This window comes from Apteryx rowi, unplaced genomic scaffold (genome assembly GCF_003343035.1).
Source record: "Apteryx rowi isolate R43461 unplaced genomic scaffold, aptRow1 scaffold_345, whole genome shotgun sequence".
Taxonomy (NCBI): domain Eukaryota; kingdom Metazoa; phylum Chordata; class Aves; order Apterygiformes; family Apterygidae; genus Apteryx; species Apteryx rowi.
The window spans coordinates 285605-307079 of NW_020449919.1; the positions used below are offsets into that span (position 1 = coordinate 285605).

The 21475-nt window shown below is 35.6% G+C and overlaps 1 protein-coding gene across 1 annotated transcript in view; it reads left to right on the plus strand.

The window, feature by feature from the left end:
• Positions 1-21475, plus strand: part of KIAA0825 (KIAA0825 ortholog) — a 160588-nt gene that overhangs the window by 66757 nt on the left and 72356 nt on the right. Inside the window, exons 9-12 of the mRNA XM_026072634.1 lie at positions 8641-8811; positions 17276-17361; positions 19131-19358; positions 20364-20629. Of these exons, the coding sequence (XP_025928419.1) occupies positions 8641-8811; positions 17276-17361; positions 19131-19358; positions 20364-20629 (751 nt within the window). The remainder of the gene's footprint in view (positions 1-8640; positions 8812-17275; positions 17362-19130; positions 19359-20363; positions 20630-21475) is intronic.

Genomic DNA, 21475 nt, shown 5'->3' on the forward strand with positions numbered 1-21475 from the left:
ATTTCAACAAAGTGTTACTTCCCTTTATGAAATAGCCTTATTATTTGTATGTAGGTTGTAGTTAGATTTTAAGTTTAATATTATATTTTCTTCTTTTTGTTTTTTTTCCTTGTATAGCTTCATTGGATAAAATCCCTGACATCACTTTCTTGTGTTCCTTGAAAAACAGTATTGTAGATCTGTCTTATATGAAATTAAGCCTTATAAATGGGGACAAGGGAAAGATACTTAATGTATTGGGAAGGTATTTTATAGTAAAATTGATTTAAAGGCTTTTAAACCCTTGGTTCCTGCTGAGGGAGAAATCCCCACTGTAATCACTGAAGAAGGCAGTCATCAGGTTGCTTTCCAAGGATTCCATCAGGAGTCTCAGAAGTGGTTTTGCCATGTGGCACTGTACACTGGGTAGTTTGGCTAATTAATCTGAGAGCAATGCTCTTGTAGTGCTGCTATTCTTAATACCTTCAGCCAGGTCACCTATGATGCAGGGGTTTCTGCACCACACTTTACTGTGTCACATCCCTGGATGGGTTGAAATGATCAGAATTAACCATTTGATTTTTTGTGATGTTGTGAATGCCAAATTGTTAAAAAATAGAAAGTACCAGGCTCTAAAAAATCAAAAAATTTACTTTAAAGTTTGGGATTAATTGATATGCATATTTTCATATGCCTTTTGAGATTTTCAAATAAATGCTTCCAGGCTATAACCAAGGAAATTGGAAACACTTTATTTAATGGTTTCAAGAGCTACAGCTTTGAGGACAGTACCAGTTTTGAAACTTGCTATTAAATCACAAGTTAGCAGGTATACACTGGTTTTCTAGATCTAGAACAGCCTTATTTCTCATGCTACTTCATTTTAGACATGAGGGCAAATCTTTTGTAAGTGGTAAGATAAAGGCAGAAAGCTCATTACTAATTTTAAGTACTTAGGAGAAGCTCAGGTACTATGAATGAGTACTTTATAGAATGTGTATCTTTCGCTTTGTGGTGCTTGAAAAATGCTTTAATTAACTTACATGAACTGACTTAGAATTCATATGGGCACTTCCAAACTTCATAACTGGTGAAGTGAAATTTTCCAGTATCATGGCTTTTATTCCAAATAAAAAAGTTCCCAAGTGGTCACATTATTCTGCAGAAAATATCTTTCTTGATATACAAATAAAGAAGAAGACTGAGATTCAGTGTTTAAGACRTTGTAGGATATCCACAATAAATTTAACCCTGAAGTTTGGATGACATGCTCATTTTTGGAGGAGGTCTTTTTTAACACATAGTTCTTTAGTTTCTTCATATTTTCTTTAGATAAGGACAGATTTTTTTCATTAATAACATCTGTATTTTTATATTAGAATTTTTATTGAATAGAATTAGCCTCTACAATGTATTCAGTTTAAATCATTAGAAGATGGGATTTTTATTTAACTCTCTGTTAGTATCAAAAAGTTGTCTCTGATTTCACTAGTAATCCTTATATATCTCTTTTTACAGTATTGATACTGTCTGTTTCACTAGTCTATGTCCTGTATAGGCATATTTTTTAGTTGTTTCTTTAGAGAAAAAAGTGGAAAAGATTTAGAGAAGGGCAAAAAGGTGATATAGGATAGCTTTCATATATGGAAAAATAAGCAAGATAGAATTCTTCAGTGTGAAAACAAAGTGATTGAGGTGGTAGTATATGCTAGATATCTATAAAATGATGAGAAGCATTGAAAGAACAAACAAGGATCAATAGTGTGCTGATTCTTAAAATTAGTGAACATCAAAGAAGCTAGCAGATGAAATACCCAAACATACAAAAGGATATTTTTGTAAGGAAATACTTCTTAGCACAATGCATAGTTAAGGTGTGGAACTTCTTGCCACAAAATGTTATAGATGCTAAAAATGTATATGGGGTGARGGGGTAACGGGGAGTTGATGAAATAGCCACTAAGGACTAGTGATGTATACCATCTCTGTTTCTGGAAGYCCCTCAGATGCAAATGGTCAAGGGCTGGGAAAGTACTGAGGGAAAGTATTGCGTATGCATTCCTTGTTGTGTTTTTATTTAGGCATCCTCTTTCAGTCACTGTCAAAGCCCGGAATACTGAGGTAGATGGCTACAGAGGTGAACCCAGTATAGCTACTCTTATGATTGTGTGTTCTTATGCTTATGACATGAAGATCTTGTCTCTTCACAAGATCTTTATGTCAAATGCAACAGTTATGTATAAATGGAACTGTTAATACAAGTGTATTGACAATTTTTTTGTTTATTTTGCTATAGTTCAGTACACAGAAAAAGGAGAGCCACTCTTCTCAAGTAAGTTATCTCTTAGAAGGCCTTTCTTACCTGTTTTATGGACCATGTGATCCAGAGGATCATGATGTGAGAACTGCCATGAGCAATGCTTTCTTGTGGGCTTGAATAATAGCATTTCTGTTCTTCATTTAAAGGTGCTAAATGTGCTGTCACTTCTTGTCTCCTACTTGAGGTGCTTTTAAGTTTTCAGATTATACATGTTTTGCACTAACATCTCTTATAATCAGTCTACATGAAAACCATATTTTATTGCACTTTATTGTCAGGATTTTATATTAAAAACCTCAGTAAAGCTACTATTTAATTGAGTTTGGACTACTGTATTTTCCATGCTTCAAGAAAAGTGTTGAGTCATGCTTTTTCATTGTTTGTTGTTAGAGGGAGTGGTTTGCCAGTTAGTTTAAAACTGTTTTCAGTGTAGCATTTCAAGTCTAACATACAGGGATGAAAAATACATTTAAGGCAGCATACCTATCCCCAGTGTAGAGCTTCTGAGTCTTTAAAATGCTATCAGGATTGTAACTAAATAGCTCTCTGAAATTTTTTGTGTGGCACTTCATCTGCTCAATATCAAAAGATATTTTTTCTCTTTTCTAGTTAATATTTTTTGTTAGTGTATCACTAAACCTGGTTGTTGAAAATTATGATGAGCATGCTTACATTTTGTAGAGTATATTTAAACTACATGCTCGTCTTAAATTATTAGCATCTGAAGCCGAGTACTTAATGTTAACCTAATGTCATCATTCCTGCAACAAAACCCTATGTATGTTACTGACTCTTGACCGTTTCTGCAGGAGCTTGTGGTTCCTATGCTTCCTTGTATCCAGGCTCTTTTGTAATCTTTTCTATATAGTTCTGCCTACTGCAGTAGTATTTTCCAGTCTGAGGAAGGAGGGTAAAAAGCAGGAAATTGTGGAATGAATATTGAAAGAATGCCAGGTTCAGATCTTAGGAAAGTTTCTCCATCTCCAGTTCATTCAGCTGAAGTGGAAGGCAAAACTTTAAAAATCAGTGCCCCTTGTTTCTCTGATGATGCTAGACTGCTGTATGACTGCATCAGCTGCCTTGGCACCAGCACAATCCACCACGGTCCTTGCAGAATTTGATAAACGTTCATTATTAGTCGTACCTAGGGTTTGTTTTTTTATCAGCAAAACTCTCTGAGAGTCAGCTTGTTTGGGATGGCAGACTCCTGCTGCCTGTCATCTCATGGTTGGGATGGTGAATCAGCATGCCAGAGGAAATGAAGTACCCTTTATGCCCCCTTTGTTTCTGTGTGAATGTTAAAAGTACAGATCACAGGATGAGGATATTAAGATAATGAACGTTATGGACTTACTCCTCTGCTTCCTTCCAGTTTTTTATAGTTAACTGTCACGCTTTTTTTGCTTTGTACAAGTACAGGTTCAATTTACTTGACAAAAATCTTTGCCTTTGTAGACTTTTTTTTTCCAGAAAGGTACCACAAGCTTGGGAGTAGAAGCCTAAAATACTTTCTGTTCTCTCCTCTTAGCCAAATATTTATGCTGTTCTCAGTAGATACAAAGCATCAGTCTCTCATGGGAAGTACAGTTTTATAGACACAGCCTGTTCTTCTAATGTTTTAGTCTGAAAACTGAAGCTCCTTAAGTGCTGTGCATCAAGGCCCTTTGTGCACTAACAGGTCTTAATGGCCCTAATGAGCCTCACCTGGGGCTACCACCCCAACCCTGTGATAGGCCCAGGATCTTATTTAAGGTCAGACCTGGGCCCTGCCTCAGCTATGCCGTAGGAGTACTGGTCTCCAGCTAAGCTACAGCCATGTCTGTAAAAGGCTATGGACCCTGTTGATCCAAACCCTGATCTGTGGATTGATTTCCTGGCTTGACCTCAGCCTTGCCTTGTCACCATGAGCTTACCTGATGATCTGGACTTTTGGTTGAACCTGGCTGTTGTCTGCCCTGCTTGCCTTGCCTGAGTGCTGTGAAATGGGGCCCTGGCTGGTAAGGACCTTGCCTCACTGGCCATGTTATTGTGCTCTGCTCCCTGTCCCTTAGGAAGCAGCCAGCTCTCACTGCTCCCTGATACTGTGTTCACTTGGGATCTTTTTTGTTGTGCCTAAAAGGTAGCTTATCTTACTGGCTTAGGAGTCTTCCACTAGCAGATTCAGCAGTTCAGGCAGCCTCAGTATAGGCAATGTGACTGTTCATGACAATCAACTACAGAACTTACAGATCTGTTTCCACTATTTGTGTATATCATCASATTGGCTGCTTAACTGTTTGCTGTTACACAGTTCTTAAAAATTCTTAAAATTTGTTAAAAGTTTAAGAACTTAAAAGTTCCTAAAAAAAAGTGTATGGAGTTCTCTATGTATTCCATATATGTGTATAGGATGTTTGTGTGTATATATAGATATATACATGTATACTATATACCCATATATATCTGAGGGTCAGTTTGTACAAGCAACACTGATGTAAACATTCAGGAACTTATAACAGAAAATGTAAATTGTATGCTCAGTAAACAAATAATCTATACAATCAAGTAGGCTAATGAATTGTTGTTCGTTGCTTGTAAATACGGTTACTTTTACAGAGTCGTAAAATGGACTTTATGCAGATCCCAATGACTTCTTATGTTTTTCCCAGTATTAGGCWTGTAATGTCTCTCTTACTGTATTGGTGCTAGTACTGTTATGTCTATATAGTTGTATATTTAATAAAGAGGCAGTATATTTTAATGATGTGATTTTGAGGTTTTCTTCTCAAACTGTGTACATCAGCTGGTGATTTGAGGTGACAACAAAACTGTGATTACCTGGGAGAGCTCTGAAGCTTTTGCTCTCTATTATCCTTCCAGAGCAGTCTTAGGACTTGGGTCGGATGACTCATCTCATCCCAGGGATTGTCCGCCTCACAGCTTTGGTGCGAGATGGTTCTTTGGGTTCAAACGTTCCTCTTCCCTGGTGTGAACGATTTTAGAAAAATCATGTTTTTTACATGGTGGTCCTCTCCATGTAAAGAGGGTTCCTCCCCTCTTCTAATGCTTTTATCTTGACCATATTCTGGTCAAATTATCTCCTGAAGCTGAAGAAGTCAGGACTCTTGGGTTGGTGAAGGTTCATCTACATGCCCACTCTCTTGGACCACCACGTTCTCACTGCCCACAGTTTATAGGTTTCTGATGAGTTCCAAACCCAGTTGATCAGCAGGGTTTCAACTTCATGCTTCAGGCCTTCATGAGTTCACTGTTTGAATCCCTGATCTCTTGCCTCCTTTTCTCTCGTCTGTGAGGGTGGGCTGCTTATTAGGTGAAGGAGCTTGTTTGATTCTTTTTTTCAAAGACAATTTTCTCCATGCTTACCTCAAATTTCTTCTGAATTTTTGTCAGAGTTTTTTCTCAGCCAAGAAATTAACCTGGTATTCTTCCCTAAGCTTCAGATATCTAGGATTTTGTCTATACTTCACAACCTGAAAGTCAGAAAGGCTCTTTTATTTTGTCATCATGAATCCCAAGCCCTTTATGAAAGTCTCCCAGGCTATTCGTCTTCATTCTAGGAAATACTAGGGGTTCTTCTGTCTCTGCATAGTGATTGTCCAGAAGAATATCCAGCTGCAGACCAAATTATTATTAAACCATAAATACGGAATTTCCAAAAGTGGTCAGAGCGCCTACAATCAGAATTCAAGCAATCTCTTTGGCTGACTGCATAGTGCAGTACTTGGGTCCTATACGTTTATCTTGTGGCTGCCTGTGGTTCTGACCATGTTTTCTCATGTATCCAGAACTGTTGCTGTATTTATTGCTTTGCAGCACTCATTGTTTATGTGACAGGCCTTTGAGATACTCTCTCTGGTAACTGATGCTGGGGTTACTGCTGGGAATCTAATCCTTGGTAGAGTGTGTATGTGAACTCATGCAAAGGGAGAAGACAGGTTAAGTACCAGTGCCTGATACTCTCCAAGGCCTGTCCAGATGTAATTCACTTGTTCATTGGCAGGAGCCCTTTCTCTAATAAGCCATGCCCTGAGCAGCAGGAGCAAGGGAGAAGCTAGTGTGTACCCTTCACAAGAAGGGTGTACACAACAGAAAACTTTCAGGTTTCATTTGCCAGAGTCTGACTACCTCATTAGTAGAATGTGTCTGTGGAATGCTCGCTGCTGCAGGACCTTTCTTTCAAGGCTTTGCCACAGTACACTGTGGATGTCCTTTTGGTCTCCAGTTTCATCTCTCTGTCTTAAATAATTTTTTCAATAATATGGAAGAACAATTGCACTCTTCATCTGTATAAAGTAAAATAGCATTTTCTTTAAGGAATAAGAATTTTATCTCGTATTTGGTTTCTAAGTATTTCAATTAATGTATTATTTTTGCCTTTTTCTACTTTAAGGAAGTTATATAATGATTGGAGTACTTAATCATATGAAGAAATATGTTAATTTATATATTACAGTAGATTCAGAATGTTTATAGAACAGTGTAGTATTAAAGGGTAAGATTTTTGCTCTGAAGATTGTGTAAGTGTTGGTTTGCATATAATATAATATGCTTTATAATTTATCAAAGCATTCTCTCAACTTCTCAATGGCATGACAGAAGAGGGATCTTTGAACTTGATATCTTCTGGTTCCAGCTGAAATATACTTTGAATAGTCATAAAAAATAAAAATAAAAGTTTTCATTTCTCTCTGGTTTTATATTCTGAAAACATTTCTGTGGTACACCTTTGGCTTCTAAGTGCATGTCATTTCACTCCAATGAGGACAATGTAGCTTGGGGCAATCGTGTAGTTGGTAGGTTCCTTTCTTCCTCAAGAGAGGGGACAGCAGCATCACAAGGTTTTCCAATCACAGGACACAGAACTAACATTCCATTGATTTTTACGATATGATTTGTGGTTCTCACTTCTTGGATTTTTTATTTCTGGCTGTCTGCAGACTCAGGCAGTCATGTCATATCAGTCACATTCAGTTTATGTTATCAAGCTTGCAGGTAAAGGTGAAAAATTCTCTAAATAGTAGCTTGTCTTTTATTGGAAGTTTAAGACTTAAAATTGGAAATCCAGTGATAAAATTTCCTTGTTATTCAGAGAGGAGAGGCACCAACAGAGGCAATTATGTATAACATTTTCTTTTGCCATTCTTAGAAATGCAAAGGGCTAGCATAAATACATCTGTTTAGAACTTTGAGGAAATTCAGGTGTGGATGCAAAACTCAGTTCAATCTCTAAGGCTCCAAAACTGGAATAGCAAATTAGGGAATTTGTATTCAGAGCTCAGCTTTGCTACTTAGATCCATGTCTATTTAAAAGTGATTTATGAATACCTTAAAAAAAATAATCTAGGAACTTTGAGGAAAAAGGGAGGAACTGAATACTTCAAATTGCAAAGGTGAGAAAGATGTGACACATGAAAGTACGTTTCAATCAATTTGTATTTGTTTTCATCTTTCAGAGCCTGTCTTTCAAACTACTCTGGCCCTCACTGACACTTTCTACATAAACTGTTCTGCTGATATTACATCTGCAACAGAACTCCATAGGAACATGGTATCAGCTCACAGCAATTTGCATAGAAGTGCAAATTTGTTACATTTAAAGAAGTTTTAAAATTAAAATTGTTTAAACAGTGTAGTTTGGCAAAACTAAATTGGAAACAGCTCACGGTCTTTTGTAGTCTGACTGTGCTCAAAGCAGAGTTCCCTGGCTGATGTGACATGATTATATGTTATGACTGTAAGTGTTAACCTTTCAAAATAAAATGTTCAGTTTCTTCTTTTAAAAACCAAATGCTTATAGGTATATTACTTGCTGATATTTGTTCACTGACAGTCTCACTTGTTTTCAAACCCCACATATTTAAAGTTGTGGAGTGTTAGATTGATGTCTCTTTTCACTCAAATGTCATATTCATCAACTGTATTGTGCTAGCAGATTGTTAAACAGACAAGGTGACTTGCAGAGTGACAGTATAGTGATTTGGTGTCCCAAACCATTAAAATATAGTAATGATGTGTTTTTTCATTTGTTCAATCAGTTTTTGCAATACTGTATTTTTCTGTAAAATGCAGGTAAGAATGTTCTCTGTATAGATCTTTTGCTTGGAAAATTTCTAGTTAATGAATAATACAACCTGGAATTCTTTTGTAATTTTCTGGATACTTGAAAAATGCCAAAGGATTAATAAGAACTAATGTAATAATAGTTTAGAATGAAAAAGAGGATACATTATGCTAAGACAAAAATGAGGTGACTTGGTATCCCTTACTTTTCTACGTATTCAGTTTTGCAGGATGATTTTTTAAGCAAAAGTAAAAAGTATTTCATGATTTTATTTGAACAGCCTCCCAAGAATACCACAAAAAAGAAAGGAACTTCTGTTTAACATTGTATCAACTCAAATGTCTTTCTCAGCTTATTAAACTCTTTTTATTAATGGAAGAAAAAATTGAAGAACTTTCTGCAGAAATTCTGTTGGTGCCTTCATTTGCTGAGAAGAATAAGAATGTTCAAGGTAATGGAAACTTCCTTGTTTATTCATTCTGGTTTGTGCAAAAGGATAATTTTATATGTTTTTCAAAATTAACTACTTAATATATGTCATCTCATTATATAAAGAAGTATATTACCATATCTGCTGAAAAATCTTTTTGAAATATGCAGATTTACATTTAAGCACAGTTATGACTTGTGGAAAAGAACAGATAGTTGTGTATAAATATGTGATATACAGTAGTTATTGATGAAAAAACAAATGAAAAGTTATCAGACATTGTAATCAGAAATATTAGTGTCTCCTGTTGAATCTGTATAAATGGCCTGTATTTTATTTAAGGCAAAATAATATATGGAGGCTACGTTCTTTGAAATTGTGAGTATTTCTGACCTTGTCCTAGAAAGTTGCCTTTTTCAAGAGAGAAAAGCACTGACTTGAACATCAGTGTTATCAGTCTTATTATGCTAAGTGTTTTAGTATATAGTCCAGCTTTAGCCTATAGTTCCTACAAACACTTACAAATATGTACTATGTTTACTATCGTGCTTATCCCATTGACTTCACTGGGGCTTTTTATAAAAATAAGCTATTGATCAGAAAGTATACTTTTTCAGAATCAAGCCTCTAGTTTGTATTTGCTCACTCTCTTTTTCATCTGATTGCATTCATGTCAGATGAGGAGAACCTGAAATCCCAAAAACTCATATGAATAGCACCTTCCAGATCACAGCATGCTCATAAGTGTTCTACTCTGCTTCTTTTGCCAGTAGAGGGATTCCAGGTCACCAGAGAGCAAGTGGTTTCAAGAGCTTTGATTATATTGCAGAAAAGAATCATACCAGAAATGAGGCCACGCTGCTTAGGGAAAGAGGATAGGTGGGGTCAAATATTTGATATCTCAGTAGTCGAGCTGCAGGCTGAGAAGAAAGGTGTTTGGGGAGTGTGGTTTCAGAATACTAAATTGATAAAAAATTTAAAAAAAAATGAAATAAAAATAGTTCAGAGGCACAGATTTTGTTGATGGATTCTTCATCTGAAATATTAACACTCTGTAAAAAAAAACAACAAAAAAACAGGTTAACCTATATATTTTCAGAATATACATCAAAGCTCAAATAAAATTTGCATTCAAAGTTCCATTTTTGCTATTAGTCTCAATGTGTTTCTGCCTCCTTTAATCTCTCAAATTTACTAGCTGTTCTCAAGAAATGTTAAGCTGTCATACAGTATGCTTTACTTTTTATGGTCTTGATCCTACAAAGAGGTGTTATTGTAACTCTTATTCCCATTTGGACTCATAGCGGTAATGTGTAGGATAGAGTATACGTTCAGCAGAATGGGATAATTTTAGGTGTTCTTTTTATTAGTGTTTTCTGGGATAAAATGTAAATTTTTTTAAAAACACTGGAATGGGGAATATACTTGACATGTTTAGCTAACTGCAGCCTATATGAAGACATGTGATCTCCAGCAATTTAGAGAACTTAATGATTTCAATGTTAACAACAAATATTTTACTTGCCAGAAGGTATGTTTTGGACTTTATCCTGCAAGTATTTCTCCAAGCTTCATTACATTCTGAACTGTTCCTGAAAAGTGTGTTAAGCCTTCTTTTTTGAGAAATACTCTTTTACGGTAATTGTATGTACAGTAAGTCTGTTCTTAAGTGGTAGCTCTAGTTATCAAATCTGAGAGGGCAAAATTAGATCATCTTGTACGAGGTAGTCTTATTGTTCTAAAGAAAACACAAAATGGAAACACACGTGAAGGTAAATCTTTTACAGATGAGGTTAGTGCCGTCATCAGGCATCTTTGTTTTCAGTTTTCTGTTCTGATCAGGTGGTTTTACTCACAAATCTTTGCTCAGTTGTATCATTTTTTGGAGAATATGTGAACAGAACATGTGACATGGCCAGAGTAACAAAAAAAAATCTGTCAAGAAGAAGGGCTTATTGGTGTTATTTTCACATCATATTGTTAGAAATCTCAGTTGTAGTGATGAAGTGAAAGATGATTTGATATGGGAGAATGAGAGCTACGTTCCCAGTAGTTCCGGGTTCTGGTAAGTACCAAAAGGGATTTAAGATTTTTTTTTCTGTTAATGTCCTATATTAGGCTGATAATCTTAATCTTTTTCATTGATGAAACCTGAGTTTTGATCAAACAGATTGATTAAAATCCTTGCTTTATTTTAACCAGAATACATTTGTTGTATGTGACTAGAAAATATAATGGCCATCTTCTGTACTTATTTAGAAGCCTTCTTTTTAGAAATCTTGTTAGGAATTTAACAGGTTGTGTAGTGCAGATCTGTCCAAAGAAGCTTTAAATTAACTCAGGTACTAGTAGCAGGTTTACAGTGCAGCAGACACTGCAGAACTAGCCTAAGAAGCAGAGTAAATTAGCTCAGATTGAGTAGTATGCTGCTGTTGCTAGACAGTTACCCATACTCTTTCTCGCTAGTTTAGACCTACGTTGGGTGTATCTAAACTACTCTGCAGTCACTGCAATGTAAGCATACCTGAAGAATCAGTGTTCTGCAAGTAGTACTGCTCCTAAATTAAACAAAACTATACAACTCATAATAAGTAGGCTAACATCCAAGTGAGCTAAAGTTTCCCCACACATCACATAGACTGGAACCTTGCACTTTTTTTCTTTTCTGTTTGGTTGCTTTTAGTATTGATGGAGGCCTTTTATCTATTTAATTCATGCAGACATGCAACAAAAATATGAGGGATTTTTTTTCAGGCACTCATGTCCTGTCATGTGTGGTGTTTGTGTGTTGCTGTTTCAGTGGCAATTTTAGTTGATTTTTGTTCAGCACATCCCATGGTACTTCAATCTTGATATACAGAACATGTGTAAAGTTCCATCAAAAACAAAGTAGTTCTTTGGACAGTTCCTCTTTTTAATTTTTTTTTTGTCCCAAAGATGGCATGTGAGTTTTATCTAAACCAGGCGGTTTCTTGGCCCTCATTTTTCTCTAAACCCAGCAATGACAAAGAGCAATGGCTGCATAAATTGGATGTAAGAAGAACACTTAGGGTTTATCACAGAAGAATCAAAGATTTCATATCTTCTGACAGATTGTTTGTACTCTTAGGGGGTCTTAAGAGGGGTCAAATGGCTTCTAAGAGTTCCTTAGCTAGATGGTTAAGGGATTGTATTAGGGAGGCGTATGTAGTTAAGGGTAAAGAGGCYCCCAGGGTTTGTAAAGCTCATTACACTAGGACTATAGCTGCTTCTTGGGCGGAGAGGTCGAAGGCTTCCACATTGGAAATTTGCAAGGTGGCCACCTGGGCTTCTCTTCATACTTTTTCATTGCATTATCACTTGGATGTAGTCTCTTCTGCAGATTCTGCTTTTGGTAGGAGGTTGCTTGTGAACCAAAAAAAGAACAGTGAAGAAAAGAAAGACATGTAGTTCACAGTTCTAGCTGGCAACAAGACAAGTTTCTTTGCAGTGTGCACAATGGAATCCTATGAAGACCAATTTAGGCGGTTGAAAATAGATGTGAGAGGGAAGTGCTGCCTACCAGTATTCTCTGATGGTAACCCCATGGCAGACAATAGCACCAAAGGAAACAGTGAACCAGAGTGAACTCTGTAGGGAGATGGATGTGCAGGGGTTTTTTAGGTGATATGGATAGTTCTCCGAGTTCAGTTTGAGAGTTCTATATCTGGCATCTTCTGGAATATATTCAATATATTCATTTTCCCAGACTGTTTTGCATAGATGAAAGAAAAATCTATGAATTGTATTTTCCACTATATGTTCTTTTCAGGATTCTCCATCCAGTTCATGCTGATTTTGTTTTTTGACTTTTAATTTTCAAACCTAAGCATATGTTCTTCAATGAATAGTATGTGCATGCCAAGTTTTGCACTTCATTTCAATGCAATACTTGCATTACCTAAGCACAACAAATATCTGAAGAGGTGGTGTAAATACTCATTTTATGCACTACCAAGGTAGTGTTCAGTCTTTCTCTTAAATCACATAAAAGGAGAAAATAGTGACAAATTCTCAGACTTAAAAATAAATGATGATGAAGCTTTGTCCCCTCACTGAACTTTAGTATGTCACCTGGATAAGACTACCACTCTGCTTTTCTGAGGAAAGGTATCTGTATTTTTCTAACAATTACAGAACATGTATTCCTAGTGTTGCATGTCCTCATTTCCTTCCACCATTAGCAGTAGGTTTCAGAAAATGAAAGGGATAACCACCTTCTGTTTTTTCTTGAATAGATATTTAACCCTTTCTTTTGCAGATATCTCATCATGCCTACTGTGATGAGACAGTTTACTTCTCATTTTACATTCAGTTGAAATCCCTGAAGTGTTCTGATATACCTAGTACATTCAGCATCACAGTGGTTGTTCTCTTTGAAGGAACCTGGAACATTCAGCTGTAGCCAAGGGTTAAGCAGGAGATCTTGATTTAGAATCATGCCAAATTGCATTTTCTTTCCATCTTTAAGGTGGATATCTCTTTCCTCTGGCTTTTCAGAAGCCTCTTGTTGAGACTTTTAAAAATCAAAAACATCTAACATACTTTCATCTGTCTCTCACTTTTTTTTTCATTTCAGTGAGAAAGGTGAACTTTGGACAGATCAGATAATGAGTACCAAGAAAAGCTTTTCCCAGTGGAGCTCTTTGAAAACACTGTGGGCAAAGTTGTCAAGCCCTTAGGTTTATAAGCTTTGCCTCAGGGGACCACAAAGATTTGCAAAGGTCTTCCCTTTGCAGTATAAGAAGAAATCCTTTGCTCTGTATCCGTTTCTAGAAAGAGTAATAGAGCAGAGAATCAAATTTATGAGGTGCAACTTCTTAATAGACTTTAAAGTTATAAAGATTCAAGAAAGAAATGTGTGGGGTTTGGGGTTTTTTTTATTTGTTTGTTTTTGTTTTGTTTTTGCTTTTGTCTCAAAGCAAGATGTTCAAGTATTCAGGTAGCTGCTTTAGCAAATACCTAGTTTTCAGCAGATCAAGCTGATGTGAAGATGGAATTTGCAGTAGGCAGGAGTTTGATTTCAGATATACATTTTCTGTATTTGTGTTATTACAGTGTGCTCAGTATAGCACAACAATTAAATAGTCCGTTATAGAAGACAGAATGTAGAAGGTTTTTAAATCTAAAGCTAGTAAAATATTTTTTGTTTCTTCTGCTCGTTTATATTTGTGGGGAGTTGTATTTTCCATTTCTTCAAGACATATCTCCAGTACAGTTTCAATAAAAGTTATGGCTGAGCCTACTGAATCCAGCCTTGGATTTGGCAAGGAGCATTGGTGATATTATTACTTACCTTACTCACAGTTAGTGAGCAGTCATAGAAAATGTCTCCTTGATGCATAGCTACTCTATGCTGGGTGTTAGATGAAGTGATTATGACAGTTCTTGTGCCCCAAAATGTTATGAAAAAAATGGAAAGCATTTGAATTCTGTAGAAAAATCAATTTAATAGAATTTCTTACAGAGAAGAAAAAGAATTATATTAGCAAAGCAGTAAATCTCATTGTCATCATCATTACAATAATAGACAAATACTGAGTGGGAGAAAGAATTATATACATTGCAGGCAATAGGGCCATAGGCAAAAAAGATTTGCTTTAAAGAAAAGGATAATCACAGATAAATTTTAATACAATTCTGAAAAGTTGACTTAAAAGTTTTAAGTGAAGCTCTTAATACAATCTTTCTTGAATATTTGCTATTAAATTGATTCAAACTGCCTGCCTGGTAAAACTGAAGGGAGTACATACAGTATGAACAGTTTATCAAGTTTGTCAAAAGTTTCAAAAGACATATGGAAAGGATTTGTGGATGATTTTATCTTCCCTAATGATCAAGAACAGTGGTTTTCAATGTGGAGGTATAGAATATATCCTAGAAAGGGAGCAAGTATGAAGAACTGGGAAGTTTTTCTTTGGCTTGTTTCCTGCTTTTTTCACGATGCTTGCTTCCTTTCACTCTGTTTTTGCAAATTCTCTCCTCTAACAGCAATATGAGAAGTATAACATACATTTATGTCTTTCCTTACAAATGAAGTTTGAGGTATGGAATTTGGAAGAAGAGAGGAGTCAAAGAATTGGTGAGGAGTCAAAGATTTGTGGCTATCTAGGAAGGGGTGCTTCCTCCTTTCCATGGCTTGCCTTCATGAGTGTAATGGCAGTCTAATTTAGRCTGAGTAGCTTCACTACAGCAACTGTACCAGTGTCTTGGGCAAGGCTCCATTTTTATTTCCTAGGGGTGCTTGCTGACTGGGGCAAAGCAGTCAGAAGGCAAGCCAAGAAGTAACCAGACAGAAAGGCCATATGTGTCTATGTGGAAACACCAATTACACAGGAGAAGGCTGTATTAGCATCTGAAGTGCAGAGGCTTTGGGGAGGCTTTGGCTAGTGTGCATAAAGTCAGCTGATCAGGAAAAGCATGAAAGGAGTGCTTGCTAGCTGCAGGTTAAGTTGGACAGGATTAAGGACTAATCTATCTAGATGAGGTTTTGGGAAAGCAGAAGAACTCAGTGACAGGTAGGAGACTTGACCTTGGAGCTTCTTTGAGAAGACCAGAAAATGAGTTTGGTGTGTGTATGTGTGTGTATATATATATATATGAATACAGGGCAAGAGCACCCAGGCTATTGTAGAAAACAAGCTGAGGAGGTATAGGAAGGGTCTGTTGATTTTTAAAAAGGAGGGAAGTTTTAAAATGGGGGATGCTGAGGGAAGCATCATTTGGCTCTTTGTCTTGGGAAAGATTCATTAGAATTTGGTCCTGCAGACGCAAAAGTACATCAGCTAAATACTTATTTGTCTAAGACATGAGTTCTTAATAAGGTAGGGCAGCAATTTATGAATACGCAAGGATCTCAGTTTAAACTTTAATGTTTTTTTTTAAAGTGTTGGTAAACCTGGGGGATCCGTTACTTTTGTTGTCATAGCTCTGTTGGACTGACCAAGTTGAAGGGCATTCTGAAGAGAACTAGAAGGTTAATGGATTTTGACTTTTGGAGAAAGAGTCAAAGAATTATAAATAGCTGATCTAAGTAATGTCAACAAGAGAATGTGAATATGTAGATATTCAAATTGTGCTTATAGTTAAAATCAGATGATTTATCTATAAAAAAAAAAAAGGGGAATTGCCAGGAAAAAATGAGGGAAATTTAAGGTAGAAAACAGAGAATGAATTTGAGGAAAAATATCCTGACAGTTGATTCTTTTTTTAATTCTGGAATAATTTCTAAAGAAACTGCAGGAAAATTCATCATACACTATGTTAAAACATATTGAAAAAAGCCCTAAGTTTATGGTGGTGTCTGTAACACCATATTTTGAATGATAAGGGAGCTAGATGACCTGGGAAGTCTCTTCCGTTTTTATATTCTACCACTTTATCTTTCATATTTCACAGCTCAGATCTGTTTTTCCCTGACCACCTTTGAAAATGCAAATGAAAACAGTACTTGGGGGGAAAAAAAAAGTTCAAGCTTTAGAATGCTATGTAGGTGTCTGAAAAGCAGAATGTTCTTTTTCAGAGGATGCATTGTTTAGCAGAAAGGTAAAATCAACTTTACGTAAATGAAATCCTATGCATGTACAAATATTGGACATTTCATAGAAATAGAAAAGCTCTTTAAGCCTTGACCATATGTACTACAAGTACTTCAGATGACAGAAGACCTATTAGTTTATGCTTAAAAGATAATCTTTAGCAATGTTTGACAGCACCCGATCATTTCAGATTTTTTAATTTCACATCAGATATATTAAGAATATTTATACTTGTGTTGTTTGCCAGCTTTATGCTAAGAGACAGATTTTAAAAATACAGTTTTGTTTGGTTTTATTCTCATGGTCCTTATGAAACACTGATGGTGGTGACATCTACACTAGATTTTGGTTTATCCCTGTTGAAACCACGACAATATTCCCATTACTTCAAGATTTATGAGTGAGCCTTTTGTACCAGGCCTTCTCAAGGAGCTTCACCTGTTATGGTTCCTATGGCCATTATTTTGCTTATAATAACTGTACTAATTAACTGTCTTTTTATTCTTATCATATTGGCATTTCCAAATAAGTAAAAACTATAAAAATACAGTACTGTGCAATTCGTTTAGTTTATTGAACAAAGAATAGAAATTAATTTCTACACAGCTGTTCTAATGTTGTCTGTTCTCCCTAGAAATAAGTGACTGCACAATCAGTATAAAAATGAATTAATGACAAAAGAAGCTATATTTTATGCATTATATGTGCTTCTGTATAAAATATGAATACAATGGGATGTGGATTTCATCATGTTATATAAAAGGAGCTGTGTATAACCTGAATTTGATTTTATCATAACATTAGTATTCCACTACATCTTGTTGAGGGTTTTTTTTATGCTACATACTGATATATCAGAAGGTGTTGCAGGCTGCTGACTTTTCTACAGAATTAATCTTAACTTTGATCCCCTTTATCATACTGTGCAGGAGTTCTGAAGAAAGCTAGTGGGGAGCTTTTAATAGGAGAAACTAGAGCAAATGAAACCAGTGTGCTTCCTGAACAGTTACTTCAGGTAAAAGAGGCGAGTATGAAAAGAGTCTTGCACTTTGTAGGGGATTTTCTTTTGTCTGTGTCTCCAATATAGTCTGTCACTATACTCATTATAAACACCTATTGCTGGAGTCCCATTATTTAGCTACTGTGGCTAATTTTGAGTCCAAAGTCTCAGTTAAAGCAGAATAAAATCTTACAGCATTCATGAAAAAGTGTGGGTTTTTTTTTAACATTTAATAACAGAACGGATTTAACATCAGACATATAAGATATTACATTTTAAAAGAAATAGTAAAAGAATGCAAAAATAGGATAGCTTCTTTTCAGTATTTCATGTGTTCTCAAATGCAGAAAAGTCTTAGAAAATCTACTGAATTCTTAGTATTTGATCATAAAGATGCTTTCTATAGGGCTATGTACTCACATGATGTCCAGTTGCTTTGATGCAACAAGTCACTGTGTAGTAACCACTATGCTTTGTAGAATGTATGTAAAAGATTAAAATTTAGTCTGGCTGCCATTTACTACCCAAATGAGTTTATGCGACCTGAGTGCTCTAAAAAATCTGATACTGTACAGTAGTGGAATGTAATTCACTAACAGTTCAATTTTAAGGCTGAAATGACTTACTTCTCAAAATGTCCTTTGAAACAGTTTGTGAGGCTAATGTTCTTTTATTTGATATATTACAAGGAACAACATTTTGAGATGATTGAGCCTTACTTGACCCAATATCAAAAAAAAAAAAAAAAAGATAAAGAGGAAAGCAGGGAAGCGGGTGTGTGGGTGGGCTGCCTGTGCGCTCACAGCACTTGGGCGTTAGGAATGGGAGGAAGGAGGAGGCATTTTCTGGATTGGAGTGAGCTGGGCGGGCACCACTTCATGGCCCCTTTCATTGTCTTCCAGTTTAGGATTGTAGCTGCAGCTCATTAGAAATGCTTCTTTTCTCCTACTGTGCCCTCAGTGGTAGGGATCTTTAGAGTACATCTTACGTCATTAAAATACTTCTCTTACGGTGGTGCCATTCTCAACTGGCCACTACTGGTAAGCTTTAAGTCTGCTTTATGTCATATGAGCCATGCAAAGCAAAATTAGTGGAAAAGTAACTATTTCCTACTGTGTCTTCTTTTGTGCCACTGTTATGCTTCAGATAACCTCAGAAGTCACTGTTTATAGAAGGTTGGCAACTCCTGATGTGAACGGTAGTAAAATCCATCATTGGCTAAAAGCTAGACATCTCTATTTAAGCATTTTGATCTCTGCTAAATCCAGCAGTGAAGAAGTGAAATACAGTGTGGCTGTGTTAAAAATGGCTTCTGTAAATGTTTTACTATTAATATTCGTGGTTAGTAGCTTTCAGTTGTTAGCTTGCAGTGAAAATGCAGAATTATGAGGTATCCGTTCCTGGATTACTTGTTAAACTATTGAAGTGTTTATAAATATATTTGAGTTTGTTAAACAGATTGCATTAAATACGGTAAAAAGTGTAAAGGTAAAGCATGGCTTATATGAAAACAGTTTTATTTAAACAGACTTTTTATAAATTCGTTTTTTATCAGTTTGATGACATATTAATATCATTAGGCATGTTCATTTTTGTTAAGTATATATTCCTTTTAATATAATTTCAAGGTTAGTGAGCTGTATTTTAAGTTATTCATATGAATTTCAAAAGATGATGGTGTCCTTTTAATTAATTTGTTCATGGATATTCATATAAGTTTAGAACAATCTCAACAATAACACTCTAATGAATTTGGATTGATTTAATAAAAATATGTATTTCAGCCTATTTTACTGGATTTTGGCTGGAGAAATGCATTTAAAGACCTGTCTTCTTCTGTGGCTCACTGTATAACAATAGCAATTGAGGATTTTTCTACTAAAATTCTTCAACATGAGCAGAAAGAGCAGTCTTCAGCTGCAGGCTATGCAATGAGTCTTGTAAACAACCAGCAAATGAGGGAGTCCTGGGGAGCAGTCCAACAAGAGGAGCAACCAAAACGAATTGCTAAGGCAGGTATCAAAAGATCTGAAGTTTGAGGGGAGACAGAATGCCAAGGCTGTTTTGCCGTCTATGCTTTGAAGTACTTACAGTACCATTAATATTCTATATCTTATATAAATGGAATTAAGAAGAAAGTGAGAGGCATTACAATATGATGCTGAACAGAGCTTTATACAATAGCCCATAGTCTATACTTAAAAGAATTAACTTTTAAACTTTGCTGGCATTATTTTTTTTCATCCAAAAAGTTCTAAAACATTCTGATTAGTATCTGCTCTGTTACCAAGTGGTCTGATGGGAAAATGCTTGAAAGCTTTGAAGCATTACTATAAACGGATTTCCTGTATTTATTTCCTTAGACATGCCATTTAACTAATCAGTGTACCTAATAGCATGGCCAAATTAGAGTTCTTTGATTTGGCCAAAAGGTCATTTGTGTGATTAATTAAATTGTTTGTCTAATGAAATAAGTGTATGAACCTTTCTGAATTTAGTGAGCTTTGCATCTGTTCTAGCAAATTTGGGAAGCTGTTAATAAGTGTTTGCTTAAAATAGCACATAAGTTTTTGGAAGATAATTTTAGGGAGGTCAATATATGCACTTAAGACATGAGAAGTTCATTTTCAGATTCAATATTAAAAATGTATTTATATGTTTTTTCAAAAGAATTAGTTTAGAAAATTATCTCTGTTTACAAAGAACTAACCTTATGTTTTGAATGTACATCTAATGAAGTCATAAACAAAATGAAGGCATTGCTAACCTAAGATGGTTTTAGTTTTTTTCTCAATATATTTTATGCAGCTTTAAAGCAAGAAGGAATGAAGTAATAATTCATTTTCTGTAGATAAATGTTTTTCCCCTGTACAACAGAGTGAAATGTTTGTAAAGCTGATTCAATATATTTATGTTTTATGCCAATTTCATTTTTCAAGAATCTGACCCTAGTGTGTATAAATTAAACAGTGCTGTCAGAATACAAATAACTTGATGCCACATTTATTTCTCCCCAGTTTTGTTCTGACATCATGGAAGAACTTGACACATTGCTTCCATTGGCTCTGGTGTGCAAAGATGATTCTCTTCAGGAAATTAGAACAAACTTTGTAGAGGCCTGCAGCAAAGTAGCAACAGCTGTCCTGGCAAGACTAGAGGAGAAAAGCAAAGAGGTTCCCTCCAAAGCTCCACTGCAAAATTTGTATGCCGCTCTTTCCACAGCGATACATGTCTTCCAGCATTTTAAAATGTATAGCAATTTAATGAGAGAAACCAGCAAAAAGTGAGTTCATTTTACATACAGCGGTTTGGTTCAAACATAGGTAATGTAGGACTTCATTCCATTTTAGTGATACAGTATGGTGATAGTTTTCAAAATTGCATGGTATTTTTTTTAGCTTGAGCACTACGTGTACCATTTTAGGAAAGCCCTCAATCAAAGCTAGTGATAATCTAAAGTAGCCACAAGAAATTATTTATTTTTAAGATCTGCATTTCATTTGCAAATCAATAATTTTTTATTTATTAAAATGAGTAAATAGCATTGTCCAGTGAATGAATGTACTGTGCTCTGCTATAAATAGATGGCTAAAACTTTAATTTCCTTTTCTGACCTTTGCAATAGCTGAATTTTCATAAAACCTGATTTTAGCATGTAGCAGCCGTAGAGGATAACATAAACATACATTTCTGCACTTTTTCCTTCCACTGTTTGTATTGAGAAATGTAAACAAATTCATCCAATGTAATTAAAGTTATATATTTCATTGCATGCAAAGTAAAAAAATATAAAAGATATGAAGAAGTAGTGTAAGGTCTAAGACATATTTGGGCAAGGATTTGATGCAGAGGGCAATATAATCACATTAGCTGGTTTTAGGAGATTTTGGCTTAAGATACTAGGAATCTCATTATTGATCCATGTGTTTTTGGCCATATGTGATTTAAAATTAGAAACTGGGCCTGTTGGGGGAACCTTTGAACTAGAACAATTTTCAAGGAAGGTATGATTTCTAAGGGGTTATATGCACTGTTGAACTACTTTCCGTCTGATGCTCCACCCTATGCTAAATGGAGCAGATCTTTGTGAATGGGGAATCTGAGCCAGAATTTTGCTCAATAATTCTTA